Source organism: Anas acuta, chromosome 1 (genome assembly GCF_963932015.1).
Source record: "Anas acuta chromosome 1, bAnaAcu1.1, whole genome shotgun sequence".
NCBI lineage: Eukaryota > Metazoa > Chordata > Aves > Anseriformes > Anatidae > Anas > Anas acuta.
Genome location: NC_088979.1, coordinates 189208838 through 189229232, shown reverse-complemented (window position 1 = coordinate 189229232; position 20395 = coordinate 189208838). Strand labels below are relative to the sequence as shown.

Genomic DNA, 20395 nt, shown 5'->3' with positions numbered 1-20395 from the left:
ATACTCCTTAAAATAAGTGATCACAGATATGGTGGTTTATGCAAGCAACAACGTAAGGTAGGGAAGAAGGTTGCTCCAGTTATGTGCTGCACTTTTATTTTGAAGGTGAGCAAAGATGCAGCAGTGCAAAGCAGGACAAAGATAAGTTAAAGCCTTGTTTTTTCTTATTTAGTTCCAGGATGAACCCTAGAGTTACTGTAATTTACAGCAGCTTCCCACAGATAGTGTCACAGCACAGATTACTGTGTTCAGTGAAACTGTCCTCTCTTGTTGTATCACCAACATGACTCCTACCCTCGCACGAATGAATTCTGTCATAACACCTTCCAGGGATTTTGCAGTTTCTTACAGTATCAATGTCTTACTCCCAGCAATAACATACATGTGCATTTCCCGAACATCCCATGTTTCCCTCCCCACATCACAACCCGCTGTACTTTACTACCGCTTCTACATGATCTGTCCATGCAGTATCGCAACAAAAGAGACTGGACAAATTCTTTTTTAATTGTGTTGCAGAAGACTGCCCCAAGGCAGACAGAGAAATTTTTGTGTGAGTGGCTTTGTGTTAGAAACATTACTATAACAAGCTCTGTTCAATAGACTTGTTTTTAATAGGTAAGAGCTCATGTAGCTTTCTAGGTTAATGCAGGAGTGTGAGGCTTTCAGAGGCTAACAAATGTTGTCTTATACTAAAGATAACTGAAATTTAAGCAAATCCCTCATAATTATTATAATCATTATAGTACCTGCAATTATAGGGGACAGAGAAACTGTGAATTATTTTGTCTTTGCTCCCAAGTAGATACCTCATTTCCCCTGATATTTCAGTCCAAGCTTGAGTGTATTTCCTAGCCATTCCTAAGAAGACAATTGTCAAGGTATCTGAAGCAAAAGATTCAGATAAATCTCTTTTTGGGCACTTAATGACTGCTGGCAAGAAATATGCTGCTAACTCAGGCTGACCACTGGATTCTGGAGCGAAAGGCCACAGGGCAGGCAGGCAGTCTGTTATCTTCATCTTCCTATTCCGGGCATTTTTCTGCTGGAGTCACCTTCTGGCTAAGATTCTGGTTCAGCAAGAATTATTGCATAGTATCTAAACCGCTACTATACAGATCTAATACACAGCTCACCCGTTCAGCCACTGTAATTAGGAGGGGGATGGGTTGTTTGGGATTTTTTAGGAAGTTAGAGGGCTTACACAGGAAAAGGTTTGAAGAATACTCAGCAGCTTGCCCTGTGTCTTACTGGAGGGAAATAAGGAGTCACTCTTGTTTAGCCTGTTCTGGAAGACCTCAAATGATGGTTATCTCTTCCTGCTCTTCATTTCACAGTTGTTCTGTGCTGTGCAAGGGATATAATCTTTAAGTGTAATTTCATTAGGGTTGGGGGAGAATTTTTGGAAGATGTTTTACTATTTTTCCCATTTTCAGGCATAATTGGTGAAATATTTTATAGCAGTTAAGGGACTGAGATTACAGTTGGGTACGTTTTCAGTCCTTGTCATTCACAGAACATCTGTGAGTAGTTTACAGTAAAACTTGGCACTAAGCCACAGGGATTTTAATTTTCCTGGTTATACAGGAGATAGTTGATCAACCTAGTTAACAAAATAATGTTTTGCTTCCAATTCCATGTGCAATTTTGAATAAACCAGGAACACATTTTTAACATGTATGTAACAAAACTGACTGAGACTTGCATTTAGGTATTGAGAAGGGAAGCAATTTTTCCCATGGCTACAGCAGGAGATTTTATGGATGTGGCTTCAAGACATTCAAGAAAATGTTTTAATGCCTAGTAGTCTGGTTCTGTGAAGGTTCTTGTGTACTGGGAGTGCACATATGCCAGTCAGGTGGTGGTCAGTGCCATTTTTCATGAAATAACTAGCTTGTTTCTGTTTTGAAACAGTATGATCTGGGCCTTCCTTGCCTTGCAATTGCTGTTCCTGTCATTGCATCACATACAGAAGCCAGGAGTAGAACAACTCCCATGTTTCTCAGATAATACTGAGAAGCTGGAGACAGATTAACTGAGATATGAAGAGGTGCATTGTAAGCCAAAGAAGTTACAACCCTGTACATTGGGACACTGGGATCAGGCGTACATAAAAATGCAGGATTTTGTGAAAATTCAAAGAAGTGTTTCAATCCCTTACTTGTCAAATATAGGTAGCAGCACTGGTTTACCTAGCAGGTACCATGAAGATAAACTCACTGTTTTTGAGATATGTGTATATCCCCTCATTGAGGTGCATAAGTAAACAGAATGCTGAATAAATTTAGATTCCACTGAAAATAGACTATTTCCTAATTTGAAAGTGTCTTAACAATAATGTTTTGTTCAGTCACAAATGATACTGCTTTAATACTTGTATCTGTGTTTCTAGGTAATAAATCCAAAGAAAAAAGGAAAAAAGAAAAAGTATATTAATTCTGGAACAGTAAGTATATATTTATAATATTACTGTGTACTCTTTTCTCTTGAAATACAGTGTAGTTGACTTGTAACAGGGTTAGAATAGAACCTTTGTGAAGGCTACAACAATAAACTATTTACTGTACTACAGCATTTCTTTTCAGATTTTCATTTGAATAAAGTTGATAGAAGTTGTTTTCAAGCATGCTGTTAAGTTGCAAATGATTTTAAAAACGAATCATACCAACATTGGAGACAGATTCTTGAAGTTATATCACTGGACACTATTAAATTTTATCTGAAACATATTTGCATTTTCAGGACTCAGTTTTATTTTTAAATTTGACCACTGAACTAGCATCAGTAAAAGCTAGTAAGTCATGCCTACTATGATAAACCAAAAACAGTCATAATTTGTTATTACCAACAGGCTTTTGTAAATCTATCTTGAAAGATCTGTTAGTATAATTTGGGCTGAGCATTTAATGTCCTTTTGTCCATATTCTGTTATGAACCATTTGCTAGCAATGCAAATTATTCCCTTGTAGTAGTTTAACCCAGCAGGCAGCTAAGCACCAAGCAAACGTTCACTCACTCTCCACCCCCAATGGGATGGTGGAGAAAACTGGGGGGTGGGGGGGAAGGAGTAAAAAACTTATGAGTTGAGATAAAGATAGTTTAATAGAACAGAAAATTGGGGGGACAGGGAATAATAACAATTAAAACAACCAAACAAACAAAACAACAAAGCAAGTGATGTACAATGCCATTGTTCACTGCCCACTGAGTGGTGCCCAGCCAAACCCTGAGCAATGACAGTCCCTTAAGGTCAATTCCCCCAGTTTTGTTGTTCAGCATGATGCTGCATGCTTTGGGACATCCCTTTGGCCAGTCTGGGTCAGCTGTCCTGGTTCTGTCCCCTCCCAGCTCCTTGTGCACCTCAAGACTTCTCACTGTCAGGGCAGCACGAGAAGCCAAAAGTCCTTGATTTTGTGTAAGCCCTGCTTGGTAACAATTAAAAGATCAGAATGTCATCAGCATTATTCTCATCTGAAATCCAAAATACAGCTACTATACCAGCTACTAGGAAGAAAATTAACTCTATCCCAGCCAAAACCAGGACATCCTTCAGCATTTTCTCAGCTTCCATGTTCTGGCATTCATGATACTGAAAACATCATCTATGAAAAAATAAACATAAATGTTGAAAAACTATATATTAGAAATATAAGCAGATTTTAGATATGATAAAAAAAAAAAAGTATGTTTTTTTTTTTGCACGTGAAAAGTTTATCAGGGCTACTACTTCCATTCTGAACTATAGCCTTGAAGGAACAAGTTGTCATTCTCACGTTCTGTAAGTCTGTTCATCAGTAGGAAAATGATGACTTATTTTGTACCTTTATTTTAAAAGAGAAGTAGTCACTAGCAGTCTGTCCATGAAAATTTGCCATGCAAGATCTGATTCATTAGATAATTTATGTTTTGCTAATATATTCCTTTTATTAGACTTTAAGGTGTTCGAATAAATTCTAATTATATAGAAATTTACAATGATTGGTTTGGTGTTAGTAATTTTCTTTCATCTTTCCTTCTCTGCCTGTGTCCTCTACCGTTGCTTTTATAGTTTCTTTATCAATACCTTTTTGTCCCTGTTTGCTCTTACTTCTATTCTGTCTTCAAGTTTCCCTTAAGTTTCTCCAAATTGTCACTTTCCTGTGTGTTTGCCTGCAGTTTTGTTTTTACTTCTTTCTGTCATTCACCCAAGGTATTAATTGTCCCAACAGATACCTAAATTTTCAAACCACGTACCAAGACGTGGCTTGGAAAGCCACCATCATTCTCACTAATGGAAAGCTGGCTTCTGGAAAAATGTTAGCAAAGTGGATATAGATCCTTGACTGCTATCTCAGTGCTGCTTTTAAGGAATACACAGATAGTTGCCATCTCAATTCATTATTACTTAGGAGGTCATTTTAAGTTCAGACATTCAAACTACACGCTAAGCAGAAATGTTTCTGAATACGATTAGTTTCAAACAAAGCAGTCGAATTTAAAATTCACTATACAGAAATTGTAGCATTGGTAGTTACTGCCTGTATGGAAGTAAACATTTTAGCCATTTCTGAAGAGTGTTGTCTGTTTGTGTTTTTTACCATTTAAAATTAGATTCACTGAAAACATTTGCTTAAATTAATTAGGAACACGGTAACTGACCACCTGAAATAATAGATGAACCCTTGAAATGACTCTGAAGTGGGGAAACGCATAGAAATTTTAGTCTTATATTCAAGACGATGCTACTTACAGTCTGGTAGAACTTTGTTATGATCTTTTGTTCTCAACAAGAAAAGTAAATTGGCAGTTTTAAACTTTGCAAGTCACTAAGAACCACAGAGAAGCTGTGATGAAGGAAGTAGGAGAGAAGACAATTACTACCTGTAATCTTGTTCTGAATATAAGTTTACATAATAGAAATGTTTGCAATTTTTATATTTTACTGCAATTGGAAGCAAATAAAATTTTGGTTTTATGGACAAAAATCTACCTCATTTTTATTTTTTATCTCTCTCTGAGTGAACCTGTTTTGAATAGTTGCATAAGCAGTTTTCACTGATTGCCTGATGCATTTTCTGTTCTGACAGAATTGTATGTCACTTTGTAAATAAAATCAAAATAATACAGACTGAATTCTTTGCTTCATGTTGTGCAGCATATGAAAATCTTGAACATCAGATCTTTAGTTAAATTTCTGTGACTTGAGTGCTGCAAATGCCAGTAACACTTCAGGCCACTGCCTGTGTCTTGGACCCATGTAATTTCTGAATGATGAAAGCTGAGAGCGAAGAAATTTCTTATCTTCACATACTTATATAGTGTATTCCACTTTAAGTATTTATATTATATACATGTGTGTGTGCATATATATATATATATACAGCTTACTAGTTTTTCTTCATTCTTGGATTGTGTCAATACTCAATACTACTTTTAATATGAGACAGGAAATAACATAAATAATTGTAATTGAATTCTTTAAACAAAGTTGAAGTACTCAACGAGTACTTCAAAAAGAATAGATATATATTATCATCTGGCCTCTAATATTCACATAGAGAAGTAGTATACAGTGATCAGAAGAAATGCACGTGGTAACATGCCCTGGAAAAGGATCTTCCATTCCCTGTCTTTCACTTAAAAACACACACACACCAAAACAAAACAAAATGACAACAATTAAAAAATAAATTTAGTAGACTTCCAAACTCGTTTCTTCCCTTTCAAACACTGCTTCTTGAAACTATTTCCTTGTTTTTCACATGTTCTTTTTTCACCTTGTGCTTATGTTTCTACTTGTTCAATTGGAACATGACAATTCATATCTTCCTCTCTTTTATTTGCTTTCAGGTAACATTGCTTTCCTTCCTAATTGAAACAGAAGTTTCATTCCTTGACTATATTAAAGGCGGGTATGTGATTGATAACAATTTTTTCTTGTTTTCACAGTCTCATTGTAATTCACTAATAATTTGTATTTGTACTTTGCATACGCTGGCTCCAATTTCTTCTTTCCTTGTTTAGATAGAGGCTGTACTTTCTTATGTAAAACCTACAAATAGTTATTGATGTCAGTTAAGTTATGGAGTTTCATTTATAATGCTGGAATAGGTACTAGTACAAAAATAATGACGTTGCGTAATGACATCTGGTCAACCAATGATAACTGGATTAACTGAAAGGGAATTACCTATATTCTATATCCATCTCTTTATGTTACACTAGTAAAATTCTGGTTTATTTCTTCTGATTACACTGACCTTTGGTGTATTTAAAATTGGTATTTATTTAGAGCCTTTCCCCTTCAAAGGCATTTCTTTCATATTAATTGTCTAAAATTTATAACATGTTCAATTTCTCATTTATCGTTATTTTCCCAAAAGGAAATGACCATCCATCCGTGTTTACCAAAGTTTGTGTAGAATGAGGTACATGTGTACATGGATGAAGAAATGGTCCTACCTCTGATATGCTTGTTCTTTGAAGTGTATCGTATGCATGTATGCCACGGTTTATTATTCCTCATTCTTTCATAGATTGTCTTTGCAAGGAGGGTATAGAAAAGTAATGGAGGAATCAAGTTTTATATCTAAATTTGAAAAGAATAGAGTGGGTACACATATAATCTTTTCAGGTTGAGTTATCACATTTTTCACCGAGATGTTACAATGCCAGTTAATAAGCTCAATTATCTGCATTCTGTAGACAAATAATAGAAATTCTGAATACAAATAATACTTTGTTATTCTTATTGATATTTTGTGTATTTCTCTGTAAATGCAAATCAAATAACTCTTGTGGTATTAATAATTACCACTTGTAAAGATTTTTCCTCTTTTTTATAAAGGGTTGCAGTATAATTTAGTAGAATGTGCTTAAAAGTCTGAGCAGTAATACTTATCATTTAATTATTTTATACAAAGACTTGTTTGGTGATTCATACAGTTATTTCCAAGTACATGACAGTGAAAAACTGTAAAGGTTTTTATAAAATGTTACCTTTCCTTCTGCAACCTATGCAGTTTTGTTCTTTGGAGGCAAGACCAGGAGATTGAATCTCAGAGTAATTTTATTTGCTTTTCTCTTCCTTCCTTCCTTCCTTCCTTCCTTCCTTCCTTCCTTCCTTCCTTCCTTCCTTCCTTCCTTCCTTCCATCCATCCATCCATCCATCCATCCATCCATCCATCCATCCATCCATCCATCTCATTTAATACTACTACGTATCAGTTTCAGTCCAGTTAACAAATTTTGGAAGGGGGGGAAGTGAAGATTTCCTCATCTATAAGTCTGTTTTCCCATCAAGTATGTTTTCCAACATTTTGGTTTTAGTTCCCTGTTTTTCTTTCATTTAGTTAAACGTGGGAAAGAAAACACTGAATCTGCAATAGGCACGATATTGGCTCTTCTATAAATGGATGCTTGTGAAATACTTCATGTTCAGAACTTTCATTGTAATAGATTTGAAGTGTCTAGAACTAATACTGATTTAATGGAAAAGTTGACAGCTTTAACTGTAACAAATTGGGATTACAGTATTGATTTGATTTGTATTTTGAGTCTGCATGTGTTTAATTGGGGTATTCCATTATAAGTATCATCAACGTGACGGTTGCTTTTTTTTAAAGAGCCATGAAGAATGAAATAGTAGTTTGTCCATAAATTCTAATTTAGTTTTATTTCAGAACACTGGTTTTTATATTAGTATGGTCAGAAAGAGATGGATATCTCTTTTACATCTGTGGTGCATCAAGTAGCACCATTTTGGTAGCTGGCTTCTCCTTGTGTCTTGACACTTAATCACATTTTACTACACTGACCTTCCCACATTTAAAAGAGAGCACATTGTGCTAAAAAAAAAATGTATATTTCAAAATCAGATTCCTCCTACCACTTGCCAATTAATACCAATTAATAGCGTATTTTCCTATCAAAACACCTCCCAGTATATGACTTAGCCAGGAATATGAGGGATATTGCCTTGAAGAGGAAAGCAGTTGAAATAATCCTGGCTTATAGGAATGACTGTGAAACAAACAAACAGACAAATACCGGTTAAAGTAGATTAGTTTATAGGTTGCTCTGTTTTATCTAAAAGAGAAAGCTGCAAGACTAAGTATACAGGAAGGACATTTCTGTACAAAGTTTCTAGATTGACTTACTAGAGTAGGGTGTGAGCTAACGTGCTACTTTAGACATTTGTAAATCATGAAAATTTCAGGAGCTGAATCCTCTTTCAATCCAAAAGTGTTGTCATCTTTTCTGTCCCAGATTAGTAGAAGATGAGTGGAAATGTTTCCCCACCATCATGTTAAAACTTGCCCTCATCCAGGTTTTCAGATATGAACACCCACATGTTGTTTGGATCCTAAAGGCTTTGGGCATTCATTTTTAACTGAGCTTTACTGAATCATTGATGGCCAAAATGGAAATTTAAAACTGCTTTTATGACAGCTATTTTCATCCAACCAGTGCAGCATCTAACGTAATGACATACATATTTGATGTTCTGAGGAGACCTCGTTGAGCTATAGCTGGGAAGCAAGGGCTGCCATAGCGGTGTATTTTAGAGGCTTAACCAGGTATATTGTATCCTTGGAGAATAATTAGAAGTAATAAAACTCTACAGGAGGAATATTCTATATTATACAGCTTTTATCAATAAAAGATTCTTTATGCTGAAACTGCATTTGCAAGCATCTGCAAAGAGGAAATAAAAAAATTACTGTCACTGAGGACTTTTTAGACTAAATGCCATGGTGACGATACAGACCCTTGGCAGCGTTAGTTACTCCATTAGCTCAGTTACAGATTTCCACACAGTAAGTGATTCTCAAACCTTCACCAGCTCCCCCCTGCTAACAGACCAGCTGTTTCTCTCTGAAGCCACAGGAGGAAATTCGTGTTTTCTTCCAATGTGCCGTTTAAAAATCGGATGCTGTCAAGCCTAGTCAAAAGCTACAACCAGGCTAGGTTTGTTCCCTTCTGTCTATCAGTTCTGGTAAAACCCTTATTGAAAGAGGCTGGCTTTTACCTTGCTCTCCCAAATACACAAACAAAATACCTGCTCTGTGGTGTCTCTCTACCAGCTAGATGGTGGCGTTAGTGATGTCTCCAGCTCTGAGTCCACAAGGCACGTTGCTGTGCTTGGACGTCCTCTCTGAGCCCTCCCTGGGTCAGGACATTCAGCACCTCAGCCTGCCAAGCAGATGGCAATGTTTCAGCATCTTTTGCACACTGTCTCATGACCTTGCAACCTCTCTGAAGTGGTGGTGTCACAAGCTTCTCATTAAGCTGCTTGAGGAGTGTGCAGCTGGAAAAGCAGGGCACAACCTCGGTAAATTAATTTCCTGATTAGAAATAACTTAACTTTTGAAAAATCCAGAGAATTAGAAATATTTTAAAATAATGACAAAAAAAGCCTTGGACCTTTGCCTCGAGTAGTTTGTCCTTTCCACTTCCCAGGGCCTTCCTGCCTCTCACTGTGAGAAATTTGCTAGCATGTTACTATCCTGTGGTCTTTAAGGGTATTAGATGTAGCAGGGTCTCCTTCTGCAGCTCTTTTGATTTCTCTTGACAAAGTTTGTGTTGCCATTCAGAGCAGTATCCCCTACTGGGTACACCTTCTTTCATCATACATTAATGTAGGAAACTAGAGTTCCTCCTTCAAATTTCACTTTCTGTATTAAAAAAACACTGATCTGAGGGAATGACCAAATATGATAAATCATGAACCTTCTACTTTCGGAAGGCCATGTTTTAATAAAATATGAGGTTTGTAATAAAAAGGAGAGTTCATAATATTGTACCTTTTTCCATCGCAGTATTCTCATTGTTAGAGCAGTTAAGTTTCCCCAAGCAATGATTTTATCTGTTAGTCTCCCACAGTGGTGTTCTGTGATAGCAGCCAAATCACATGAATCAGACTTTTCTTTTTTAAGCATCTCACCAAGTCAGCAGTAGCACTGTACATTCCTTGTCAATGCTGAGGTCAATACTGCTGCGTGCTTATATTGAAGAAATGAGGTGCAATGCTATATCAGCTGAAAACTAAACAAAGCAACAACAAAAGCATGCAAAATGAATAGAAATGTTTACCTTGATCCCAGCATTTCAATTTTGCATCTGTATAACAACTGTAAGGTCCCTTTGCTTTACAAGTGTGCTGAGGAAATAAATTAATTGTGAAGCAATAGTGATAAGGGTGATTAAAAGTCACTAAAGAAGTGAACAGTATTGTCATCAGGGCAGGGAGTTGGTAGTGTGTAGTAAATGCAACAGGCTGCTCTGAGGATAAAAGGAAATACTGAGTGTTGCCCATCCCTTGCCTGTTCTTTGAAACAGATTCTGCTCTTGGGTGTGGGGGGTAGGAGAGATGGGTGGGTTTAAAACTGTATCTGATCACATTATTAATGATGGGCATGTGAGTTGATAGGTTGGGGTTGAACTCAGGAACTTGATTTTTGAGTACTTCTTATACTCACTGCTTTTCTAGCCCTTCTTAATTATTATTTTTACTTTGATGTCTGTATAGGTCAAACAGTTGCCAGTACAGTGATTTTATCTTTTCACAAAATTTCACTTTAGTGGCATTTTAAGATTTTTAGAAAAATGTACAGAGATAACAACATAGCATTCATATATTACTGTGAAAAAGCAGTTTTTTGGTTTTCAAGATTTCCTGGGTGTAGGTGCATGCCTTCTGCTTTTTACGTGTGTTGAGAATCTTTGGTTTCCAAACAGTTAATGTTTTTGTGTGCTTTTGAGCACTGTTTGTAAAATTACTTTCTTGCTGTTTAGACTAATACTGTACGTCCCTTCTAACAGCATTCAACTACTCATGAAAACACCCCAAGTTTCATTCACAATTTTCATATGAATACTTGTTTAGATTTCATCAGCACCATAGAAAACAGCTGTTTGTATTGTTTTAAAGTCTAAATTAGATTGTCCTGAGTTAAACCCTAAGGTAGCTCAGCATATCCATCCTAAATAATCATTATTTCACTGCAGTTATTTTTTGTATTTCAGATGTAACTCTAAGCTTAGAAGACTTCTATAAAAACAACCAATTAACCATCTTAGATAAAGCTTCAGTTTTCTTGGTGTGTTTTAAAATTTGGATTGTTTAGTCATGCATCTAAATTTGTCTTGAAGACTTTCAGATTTTTTTTTAATTTTGAGCATCCTTATACCAAATGAAAGATTTTGTGGCTACTGTTTGTTACACAAAATACAGCAATCTAAGATCTTGTCAAAAGCCAGGTGTCAAACTCTTGATATTTCATCTAAATGTGCATGAGTTAAATCTGTTCAGTAACTTTCAAAGAGCTTTAATCTTTACTAATTTGGTCAGTAAGTTCATTGTAGTGCACACCGAGAGGCAGAAATTTGAAGGAAGAAGTAAAAGACTTAGTCTGAGTAAAAAGTCAATTTTCAGATCCATCCAAACTGTTCTGCCTGATCAGAGTCTTACTAGCTAAGAGACTATCTCCAGAATGGCAGTATTTTGTCCTGAAAGAAGTTATGGAACAGAATTGCATTGAATGGGATTGCCACTCACTAAGTACATTAGTGAATGATTTTTTTTGACAACAATATTATGCTAACAAATGCGTGATAATGGCTTTAACTTAGCGACTGCTCAAAATTCTTGCTGCCAGATTTTAATTTTATCTTGCAAAATGTTCCTTGATGCACTCACTCAAACAATTGACTATATTCACATGAATGAAATCTCCTGCCAAAAAATATGCTATCCTCTCCAAAGATTTTATATATAGCACATTCTAACCAAAGACATGGTTTTGGTGTTAAGAGCAGGTTAGTAAGACCCTACATGCTTTGTCAAAGTCATCCATGACTAGAGCTACACTATGTCCAAGGAAAAAGCAGTGTTAATGTTGAGAATGAATTAATAATGTACATGGATCATAATAACCTTACTGTTGATTTAGAATTTTTCCTAAATGATGAACAAAGGAAAACATAGGAAGGATGAAGTAAATAAACTTTTTTCAGTATGCTAATACAATGGTGTTGTGTAGCACATTGTTGGAATCCTATAGAAGTGTTTTCAATGTGTTTTTTTTTTTTTCTGTATTAGAAAGTCAGTGTCCTATGCTTTGTCCTCAACTGATATCATTTCTTGCTTATTTTTCCATATAACAGTTAAGCTATTGATAAAGTTTGTATTTGCTTATTTTACAGAACCCAAATCAATTTCACAGTAGCTATTGACTTCACAGCCTCCAATGGTAAGAATAAAAATAAGTTTCTTCTATATTAATGTGCTGTGTTCAGTTTTAAAGCACTTTTTTTGAGATATGTGTGTGTACCTGTACCAGTGTTGTGCTTAACTGCTTTGTATTACTAAGTATTTGTATACTTGTACCATCTGGAATCAGCTGAGCAGTTACAGACTAGAAACCAATTCCTGTCCGGAAAAGCAGGACAAACAGAACAGCTAGATTTATTTATTTATCTATTAAATCTATGTGCAAAATTAAATTAGTAGGAACAGTTTGCAAATATTCCTGTACTTTCTGATTTTTTTGTTTATGTATTTATTATTGCTGGGAGAAAGTTGGCTAAATTAGAGACCCCCTTGAGAGGGACAAAACAAAGGAGTTTCAGGTAGAATAAGGCTAAGTGTGGTGAAACTAAAATAAATTTTGATTCTCCTCCAGAACTACTTTCCAAATCTCATCATACTTTTGTATATTTCATCTTAAAAGTACATGTTGTATGTTATAACAGTGATACAAATTTACAAGTTTAATGACAATTTCTTGCTGCCCTTTCAGTAGTGGAAAAGGTTGTAGCTACTACTGTTAACCTATTAAAATTGTATTCAGAACATTGCATTTTTACCTGACTTAACCACAATTATGTATATAGGATTTTTTTTTTCCTTTTCATGATTTTTTCAATTTCTGCTTTCTTAGATTTCTATCATTTTTAGGAGAGAAAATCTGGGAGTGATTCAGTTGTAAAGTAAACCTGACTCTTGCTTCAACAGGTAATCCTTCACAGCCTACTTCACTGCACTATATGAATCCCTATCAGCTGAATGCTTACGGCATGGCACTGAAAGCAGTAGGTGAAATAATTCAGGACTATGATAGTGATAAAATGTTCCCAGCTCTAGGTTTTGGAGCTAGGCTGCCTCCAGATGGAAGAGTATCACATGAATTTGCATTGGTAAGCTAATAAATATATATAAATATTTTTTGAATTTCTGTACTGCAACCAAATTTGCGGAATTAAGGTTTTAGTGTTAAGTAATTACTGGGCAAGTAAAGAACAGAATATGCTAATTCTTATGTCTAAAAGACTACTTCAGAATTTTCCTGGTAGTGACGTTACTGACAGAAGCCCAGAGTCAAGACGTCCCTGTAGGCCAAAAATAGCAATAAACCTCATCTGTAGCAGCATGAGAAATAAATATTTGTAAGATTTCCACTTGAAGCTAATCTATTTTAACATGCAAGTGAACCATGATCCAAGATAATCTTTTATTGTTGTTGTTGTTCTCTCTCATTTTCTGGGATCTCTTTATCTTTTACAGGCTGCTAGTTTAGAGATTCCTAGAGACAACTAAGTGGAGTATGGGATGAGGTTACAGGAACAAATCAGATTTTGTATATGGACCAGTTAAATTACAAAGCTAAAATCTAACTGGATTTGCTAGAAAGGTTAGCGTGTTGAAACTGGTGTTTGAGATTAGTGTGGATATTTATCTATTTGTTTATTTTGAGTTTTTTGTTCTTACCTGAGTAGGATAGTGTTCTCAGCAAATGTAGGTGTATCAGGTGAGTTTCAATCAAATAGCAGCAAAGACAATGGCAGAATAGTCTGGTGATTGTAGATGTGTAAATCATCTGTTAGTGTGTGCTAGAAACCAATGCCACATTTCAAGGAGAGGTTTTCCATATGGATGGCAAATTAAAGCAGATGTAATTGCAGATATTAATTTGAATTACAGACTTCCCTTGGGATTCTTTTAGCAAGTTCAAAAACATGGAAACAGATAGTAATTAAGACTATTAAAACAGCAGAATTATTCCTGGCTACTTTCAGATTTTAAAAGTTTATTCTAAAAATAATTCAATTAATACATTTTAATACATAAAGTATTGTGGGTGCTTTTACAGGAGGAATAAACAGTCTTTCTTCCTTCTTGCAGACCTAAACATGCATAGTCGTCTCCCATTTAATTCTCAGCAGTGATTTCAGCAATCATTTTTAACATTCCAGATCAATTCCATGAAAAATCCCCTTCGCTTTTCTAGATTCTAAGGGAGATGCAGTGTACTTCAGAATAAGATACTAGCACATTAAGTCAATGAGGTGTTGGCATAAGGAAGAGAGTAAGGTGATTTGGAAGGTTTGAAGCCTTACATGGTTATCTATCTAGCCTGACACAGATCATTAATCTGCAATTTAGCTTTTATATTTGTATTATCATCTGAAAATAGGTATCCTCATAGAGTCATCATAGAGCTAGGCAGTAAAATGCCTACCCAAAGAATTTACAGTCTTATGTGCAAGTCCCAGATAATTCTATGGGTTTCCAGAGACTAAGTGTATTTCTTCATCTGTTTATATTAGATCTAAAATGAGTTTTCCAATGCAGAACAGTATACCAAAACAACAAAGAGGTTATAGCTTACCTTATACTCACATACTATATGAAGATCAGCATTTGGCTCCCATTTCTTTTCCTTCATGCTTTTAAAATAAGAAATTATTGAGACATAACTGTGCTCCTAAATTTGATTCCAGTTTTACATTTGTCCCATAATTCATACCTTAAATGCACACAGAGAAATGCTTGTTACTGTTCCATATAAAGACTGTTTAATTACCCTTAAGATGGTATTTATGTCTGGGAACCTGTGCCAATGATTCAGACTGCATATAACATGAGGCTGCTAAAACCTCCTTCTACAGGCAATTAATATTCAGAACCAGTCATAGCTCGTACATTGGACATTGCTAGCAAACTCTTTGAAGAGATCCTTAAATTCTTAGGTCTTTGCCATTGAAAAATGGACACTGGATAAATTTTCACTAAGCTGCATCATTTTTCCTTCATGGTTATTTTTAGTGATTATTTGTCTCTTACTTTCATTAGAATGGAAACCCTCAAAATCCGTACTGCCATGGCATTGATGGAGTAATGGAGGCATATTATAGGAGTCTAAAATCTGTCCAGCTTTATGGACCTACAAACTTTGCCCCTGTAATTAATCATGTAGCAAGGTAAGCATAAGAAGTGCTTTACAGAAACTTTGTACTGTTTGTATAGTTGTTGCATGTAGAAAACTAACAACAGTTATATGATGCCAAAATTTGAAAAAGGTATTTATAATGGTTTTTTCTTCTTCTGACTTGATTAACTTATATGTGTAAGTAGATCTGAAGACCTTGTGATAGTATTACACAGACTTTGAGAGCTGATTAAAAGTAAATAGAAGTGATCCAGTTGATCTACCCTGTGTTAAAATCCTAGGAGAATTCATAATGAAAAAATTATTCATGGGATCACTCTGCTATGTTCCCTTTTTGTCATCTGAAGCACAGTAATCGGAATTTCCAATTCACGGATAAGACATAAATCTATCAAAAAATTCTTAAAGCGTAATTTTTAGAGATATGCAGTTCCTTTAATCTCAGTGTCGAATACATTTTGCAGGACTCTGGCTATGATTCTCAGCTGGTAAGGGTACTGCTAAAGCAGTTGTACAGTCTCTGTTGGGGAGCCACAATACTGTGTTATGCAACACCTCCTCTAACTTCTCGAAGTATAACCTTTCCTGTGTTTTTAGAAGTTTCTTAAGGAGGATAATGTTGCCTTATCTTGGCAGACAAGATCTTGTCTTATAATATTCCTCCATGTGTTGGTATAGGAAAAGAGGTACAGATCAGATAATTTAACTGAGTAACTACCTGAACAAATGTTATTTTATTCATAGATACATAGAAAGAACTAATATTCATAAAACAAAGCATCGGGGATATGTAAATAATTGCATGGTTAATGTTTTACTATGAGCTTGCAGTTATTGTAGCAAAAAAATATTTACCTGTTCTATTTATTTGCTTATCTGTTTTATTTATCTGTTCTTGTTACTGCTTTTGCTGTTGTTCTACTGCCCAGTAGTAATAATTTGCAAATTCTATGGTACAAATAATTGGCTGTGCACTCCAGCAGGGCTAGAGAGCTGAGTTCAGTTATTTATCATTAGGATTAATTGCTCTATCTTTGCATCACACTATTTAAATCATATACATGTATATTCCATTGCTTTCCCTTAGCAACTACCTATCTCCTTTTAGGCTTCAATTTGACATGATCTCTGCAGTAGCAGTCCTCAGACTGTAGTCTTCTGTCAGGAAACCTGCCAGCCCCTATGATAGATGAATTCCATGTATGTGTCAGTGCCTTGTTAACTGGAAATGAAACCCATTGACTTTCATCTTCTTTCAAACTGATTGTACCAACTGAGCTGGCTGGTTCTGATTTTGGCAATTAACATTAAGCCTCCTGTTCATTACAAAAAGAAATTGAAATCCTTGACCTAGTACCATCAAAACATTGGTATAAATTGAGTTCTTCTCACCAGTTGTTTCTCCTGAATACTTGTCAACTTTTCCAGAATTGCAGAAGCCTGTCACCGTCATTTGTAGTTCTTCCACTGAACTTCCATCTAAATATCAACTCGTTGCAAACTTTGGGAACTTCTTCTGATAATGAATCGCTCTGCATTGGAAGTGGAAAAGCTACATGTCTTCATTTCTACTGCATGACCATCATTAATACAATCCATGGACTAGACTCAGTAACAGCATCTCCCCTCAAAGTTCAGCTTCTCAGCTATTCTGTTGACTCTCATAGACATATAGACATAGCAGTAGAAATGATGATATTCCTCTCCTCCAGCCTGCAGTTTCTTTTTTAACCTATCTTTGGTCTCAAAGAAATTTCTTCTTCCCACATCCCTCCTACTTAAAAATACATCTCTAAAGAAATCTCTGGAAACTATGTCAGATATTACTGTGCTCTCAGATCTATTGTGATCTCAGAACTCTTCCAGAGGTCTTCAAGCAGGTAATGAGTTTGTTATACTTCCTTCTCTAGGATAATACCTAGCTAAAGAATTATCCAAACTACACCAGGTTTTATCTACTGTCTTATATCATCTCCCCTCTTTGTATACGATCTTCCAAAAGGCTGCAGACTGTGCTCTTCTCCGTGGATATTTTGAAGTAATCAAATTTCTGTTCCAATTTTATAGTGTAGAGATGTAGACTTAAGTGCTCTGAAGGGGTAGTGCATTTTTATTTTACTCTCTCATCTGATCATCCCTTGTCTCTGAAGTCATTAATGAAAAGATTATGAGTATTGTGGAAAAATGAGATGAAAGAAGTCTTGATGTTGTAGGGAAATGTATTCCATGGTACATCTTGTTAATCTATATATTTGATTCCAGACCCTACTGCAAGCATACAAACAAAAGCTGTTTGACAGGTTGTTGACTGTGTGACTTTTATACCCATCTATATCTTGGGAAGGGGAAGGAGGAGCGTGATGGTTTTCTGAGAGTTGTAGATTCCATTTCATACCCAATCCTTCAAAGTCTTGCAAGTGTTCTGGTTACAGCCTCTTGTTTACCGGCAGCACTCACTTGCAAATTTCCATCAGAGTTAGAATATTCTAAGTAACACCATGAACATCATTAGAACACACCCTGTCCAGTGACCAATAAGACAGTGAATTCTGACAGTTTTATTGTATTCTAGGGCATATATATCATCCCCAAGTACATAACTCCATATGGAGAATTCTTTTTTTCCCCTGCTCTCCACACTACTCATGGCCATTTTTCTTACAGAGTTCCACTACCTGACTCCTTGACAGCACCAAGAGCCTTCATGAATGTAGCAACTACTCAGGCTGCTGTCGAGTGAAGCAGCAAGTGGAACATCATGCTCCATGCAAAACCAATTATACAGGACACTTTGACCCTTGGGAGTTGAAAGCAAACAAATTCAAGTCTTGGTTTCTGATATGCAGGTCACAGAGTTCAGTGAAGCTGCTGCAGACTCGCTATCTTTCAGAACTTTCCAAATCTTCAAAAGCTGTTCATTTTCAAAGAGTAGTTGCTTTTTGGTTCCTTTGGCTGAGGCAGGACTGGGATGGCACTGTATGTTTTTTGTCTTATATACAGTACAGGGAGAGGCTTGAGTCTAGAGGGCCTATTTATGGGTGGTATAAAGGGGTGTAAATACCTTAGCCAACATTTCAGGGTGCATGTTCAGCCATATTACAAATCTATACATGAACTGTAAATCTGAAAATGAGGTCAATGGTATGTAACTTCTTTTTGTAAGACAGAAAAAAAAAGGTGTTTATGTAGTGTGCTAATTCCTGATAAATTTTATTTGTGCTATAAAAACAACCATTCAATAGTAATATATTCTCTGCATACTGAATGACGTTTCCCAAAGGTAATAGCTATTAAATAACTTCCTAAAGACCCATGATTCTATAAATTGCATTGTGTCCATGCTTTTTTTGATAGTGATACAGACCCCATTTTTAACTGATTCAACATATGCAGATTATCAGTATCGATATCGTGTTAGTTACAGTTATTTTATTAGATACTTTTAAATGTTCTCAGTTGAAAGTAGAATGCCCATCTTAACTATGAATGTCTTCACTTTTGGAGATCCATCACAATTAATTATTTTTGTTAGTCCTTAGTAGTCAAATTAAAAAATACATCTTTTCCTCATATTAGCTCCTTTTGTGTAAAGGGGTTTCTTTTACTATCATAATGTACTTTTTTTTTTTTCCTTTAGATATGCTTCTTCAGTAAAAGATGGCTCCCAGTACTTTGTTCTTCTCATTATTACAGACGGAGTTATTTCAGATATGGCTCAGACGAAAGAATCCATAGTGAATGTAAGTTCTGCAAAAAATACTGAAACTTAAAATAATTCTGGGTTTAAATATTTTGGTCAATAAACTAAGTCTGTTATTATTTTAGACATTAAATTAGTTCTGTAAATTAACCGTTCTTTCCAAACAGAAAAAAAAATGCACAAAGATTAAAGGAAACCAGAAGTTGTATCTCAGCTTAATTAGTGTTTTGTGAGAAATGATACTCTTCTATCTAACGCTGTATGTTCATACAACTTTTATAACCTGTGCCTTGATCCCTCCTCCCTCATGCACATCCCACCATGCAGCATTTCATAGTGAACCTCTGTTTATTTTTCAAATAATTGCATACAGCTTTGATTTTTCTTTCTTTTTTTTTTTTTCCCACCTTCCAAAAACCACCCCAAACTTTCTCGTCCCAAAGGTCAGGTATAACTGTCAGCTGATAGTCTTTTAGATGGTTCCCATGAATTTTAAAAATTCTTAATTGTTTCTCAGTTTCTTCATTATTTTCAATATTTTTCTCTTCAAAACTGCTATGCTTATAAGTAATATTCTGCATTACAGACACATTCTGTTCTTCTTTTGCCCTTGGGAAATGTCAGATGAAATTACACACACAACCAACTTCCATCTAGGGCTTGAAAAGATCCATACCAATAATTTTAAACGCACCACAGTGGATCTAGTTACTAGGAAAGTGATGGGTGAAAAGCCTACGTTAAAATAATTAAGCATCACGTCAAAATGAATGGCATAGAATTAAGTGACATATTTTTGAAGGCCCGCTTTCACTACTTCCTACAGTAGTACTATTCCACTTGTAGGGTGCACAACAAAATATTACTGAAATATTCCCTCTCTCACTGGAAAGCAAGATGCCCTCAAGCTCTACCCAGCAGCATATGGACAGAGTTTGTATGTTGATAAGGACTCTCTCAAACCATATGATAAATTTTTACCTCTTCCAGTTAAAAATAGGATAAAGCCACTCTTACTTTTATAGGAGATAAACAAGCTTTTATCTTGGAAGTTCATTCTCTAGCCTACCCTGGAAGTTTGTTATCTAGCTTCCTCTACGTGGCAAAAAAGCTACATAGAGGGAAAAAAAAAGAAAAGAAAAAAAAAAAAAAAGCTTTTGATTTAACTGTCCCCTTCAATTCGAAGCCCATATAGAGGGTAAGTAAGAGACCAGCAAGTTTGATTGATTGTGAATTTGTAAGATTAAGTAATTTGTCACTAAGAAATACAGAAAAGCCTTGTTTCCATGAGTAGGAAATGCTACTGGAATAATAGGAACACTAGCTGTTACTCTGCAACTGTCTGGAAGTACAGCAGATGTATTGTTAGCTTAGAATGAGCACAAATTCAGAAATATTACTTCTGATGAAGATTCATTAATTTTTCTGTGTAGTTCTTGCAGTGTGAGTACAGTATACCATGACTGAACTAATCAAATGCAAT

The 20395-nt window shown here is 35.6% G+C and overlaps 1 protein-coding gene across 2 annotated transcripts in view; it reads left to right on the top strand.

The window, feature by feature from the left end:
- CPNE8 (copine 8) overlaps positions 1-20395 on the top strand; it is a 102055-nt gene that overhangs the window by 69872 nt on the left and 11788 nt on the right. The window contains exons 12-17 of one of the 2 annotated variants that reach the window (XM_068669724.1): positions 2393-2446; positions 5830-5891; positions 12187-12233; positions 12998-13179; positions 15116-15243; positions 18850-18952. In XM_068669724.1, the coding sequence (XP_068525825.1) occupies positions 2393-2446; positions 5830-5891; positions 12187-12233; positions 12998-13179; positions 15116-15243; positions 18850-18952 (576 nt within the window). Of the gene's footprint in view, positions 1-2392; positions 2447-5829; positions 5892-12186; positions 12234-12923; positions 12975-12997; positions 13180-15115; positions 15244-18849; positions 18953-20395 lie in introns of those variants that run through there. The other variant, XM_068669725.1, reaches the window with a different exon arrangement.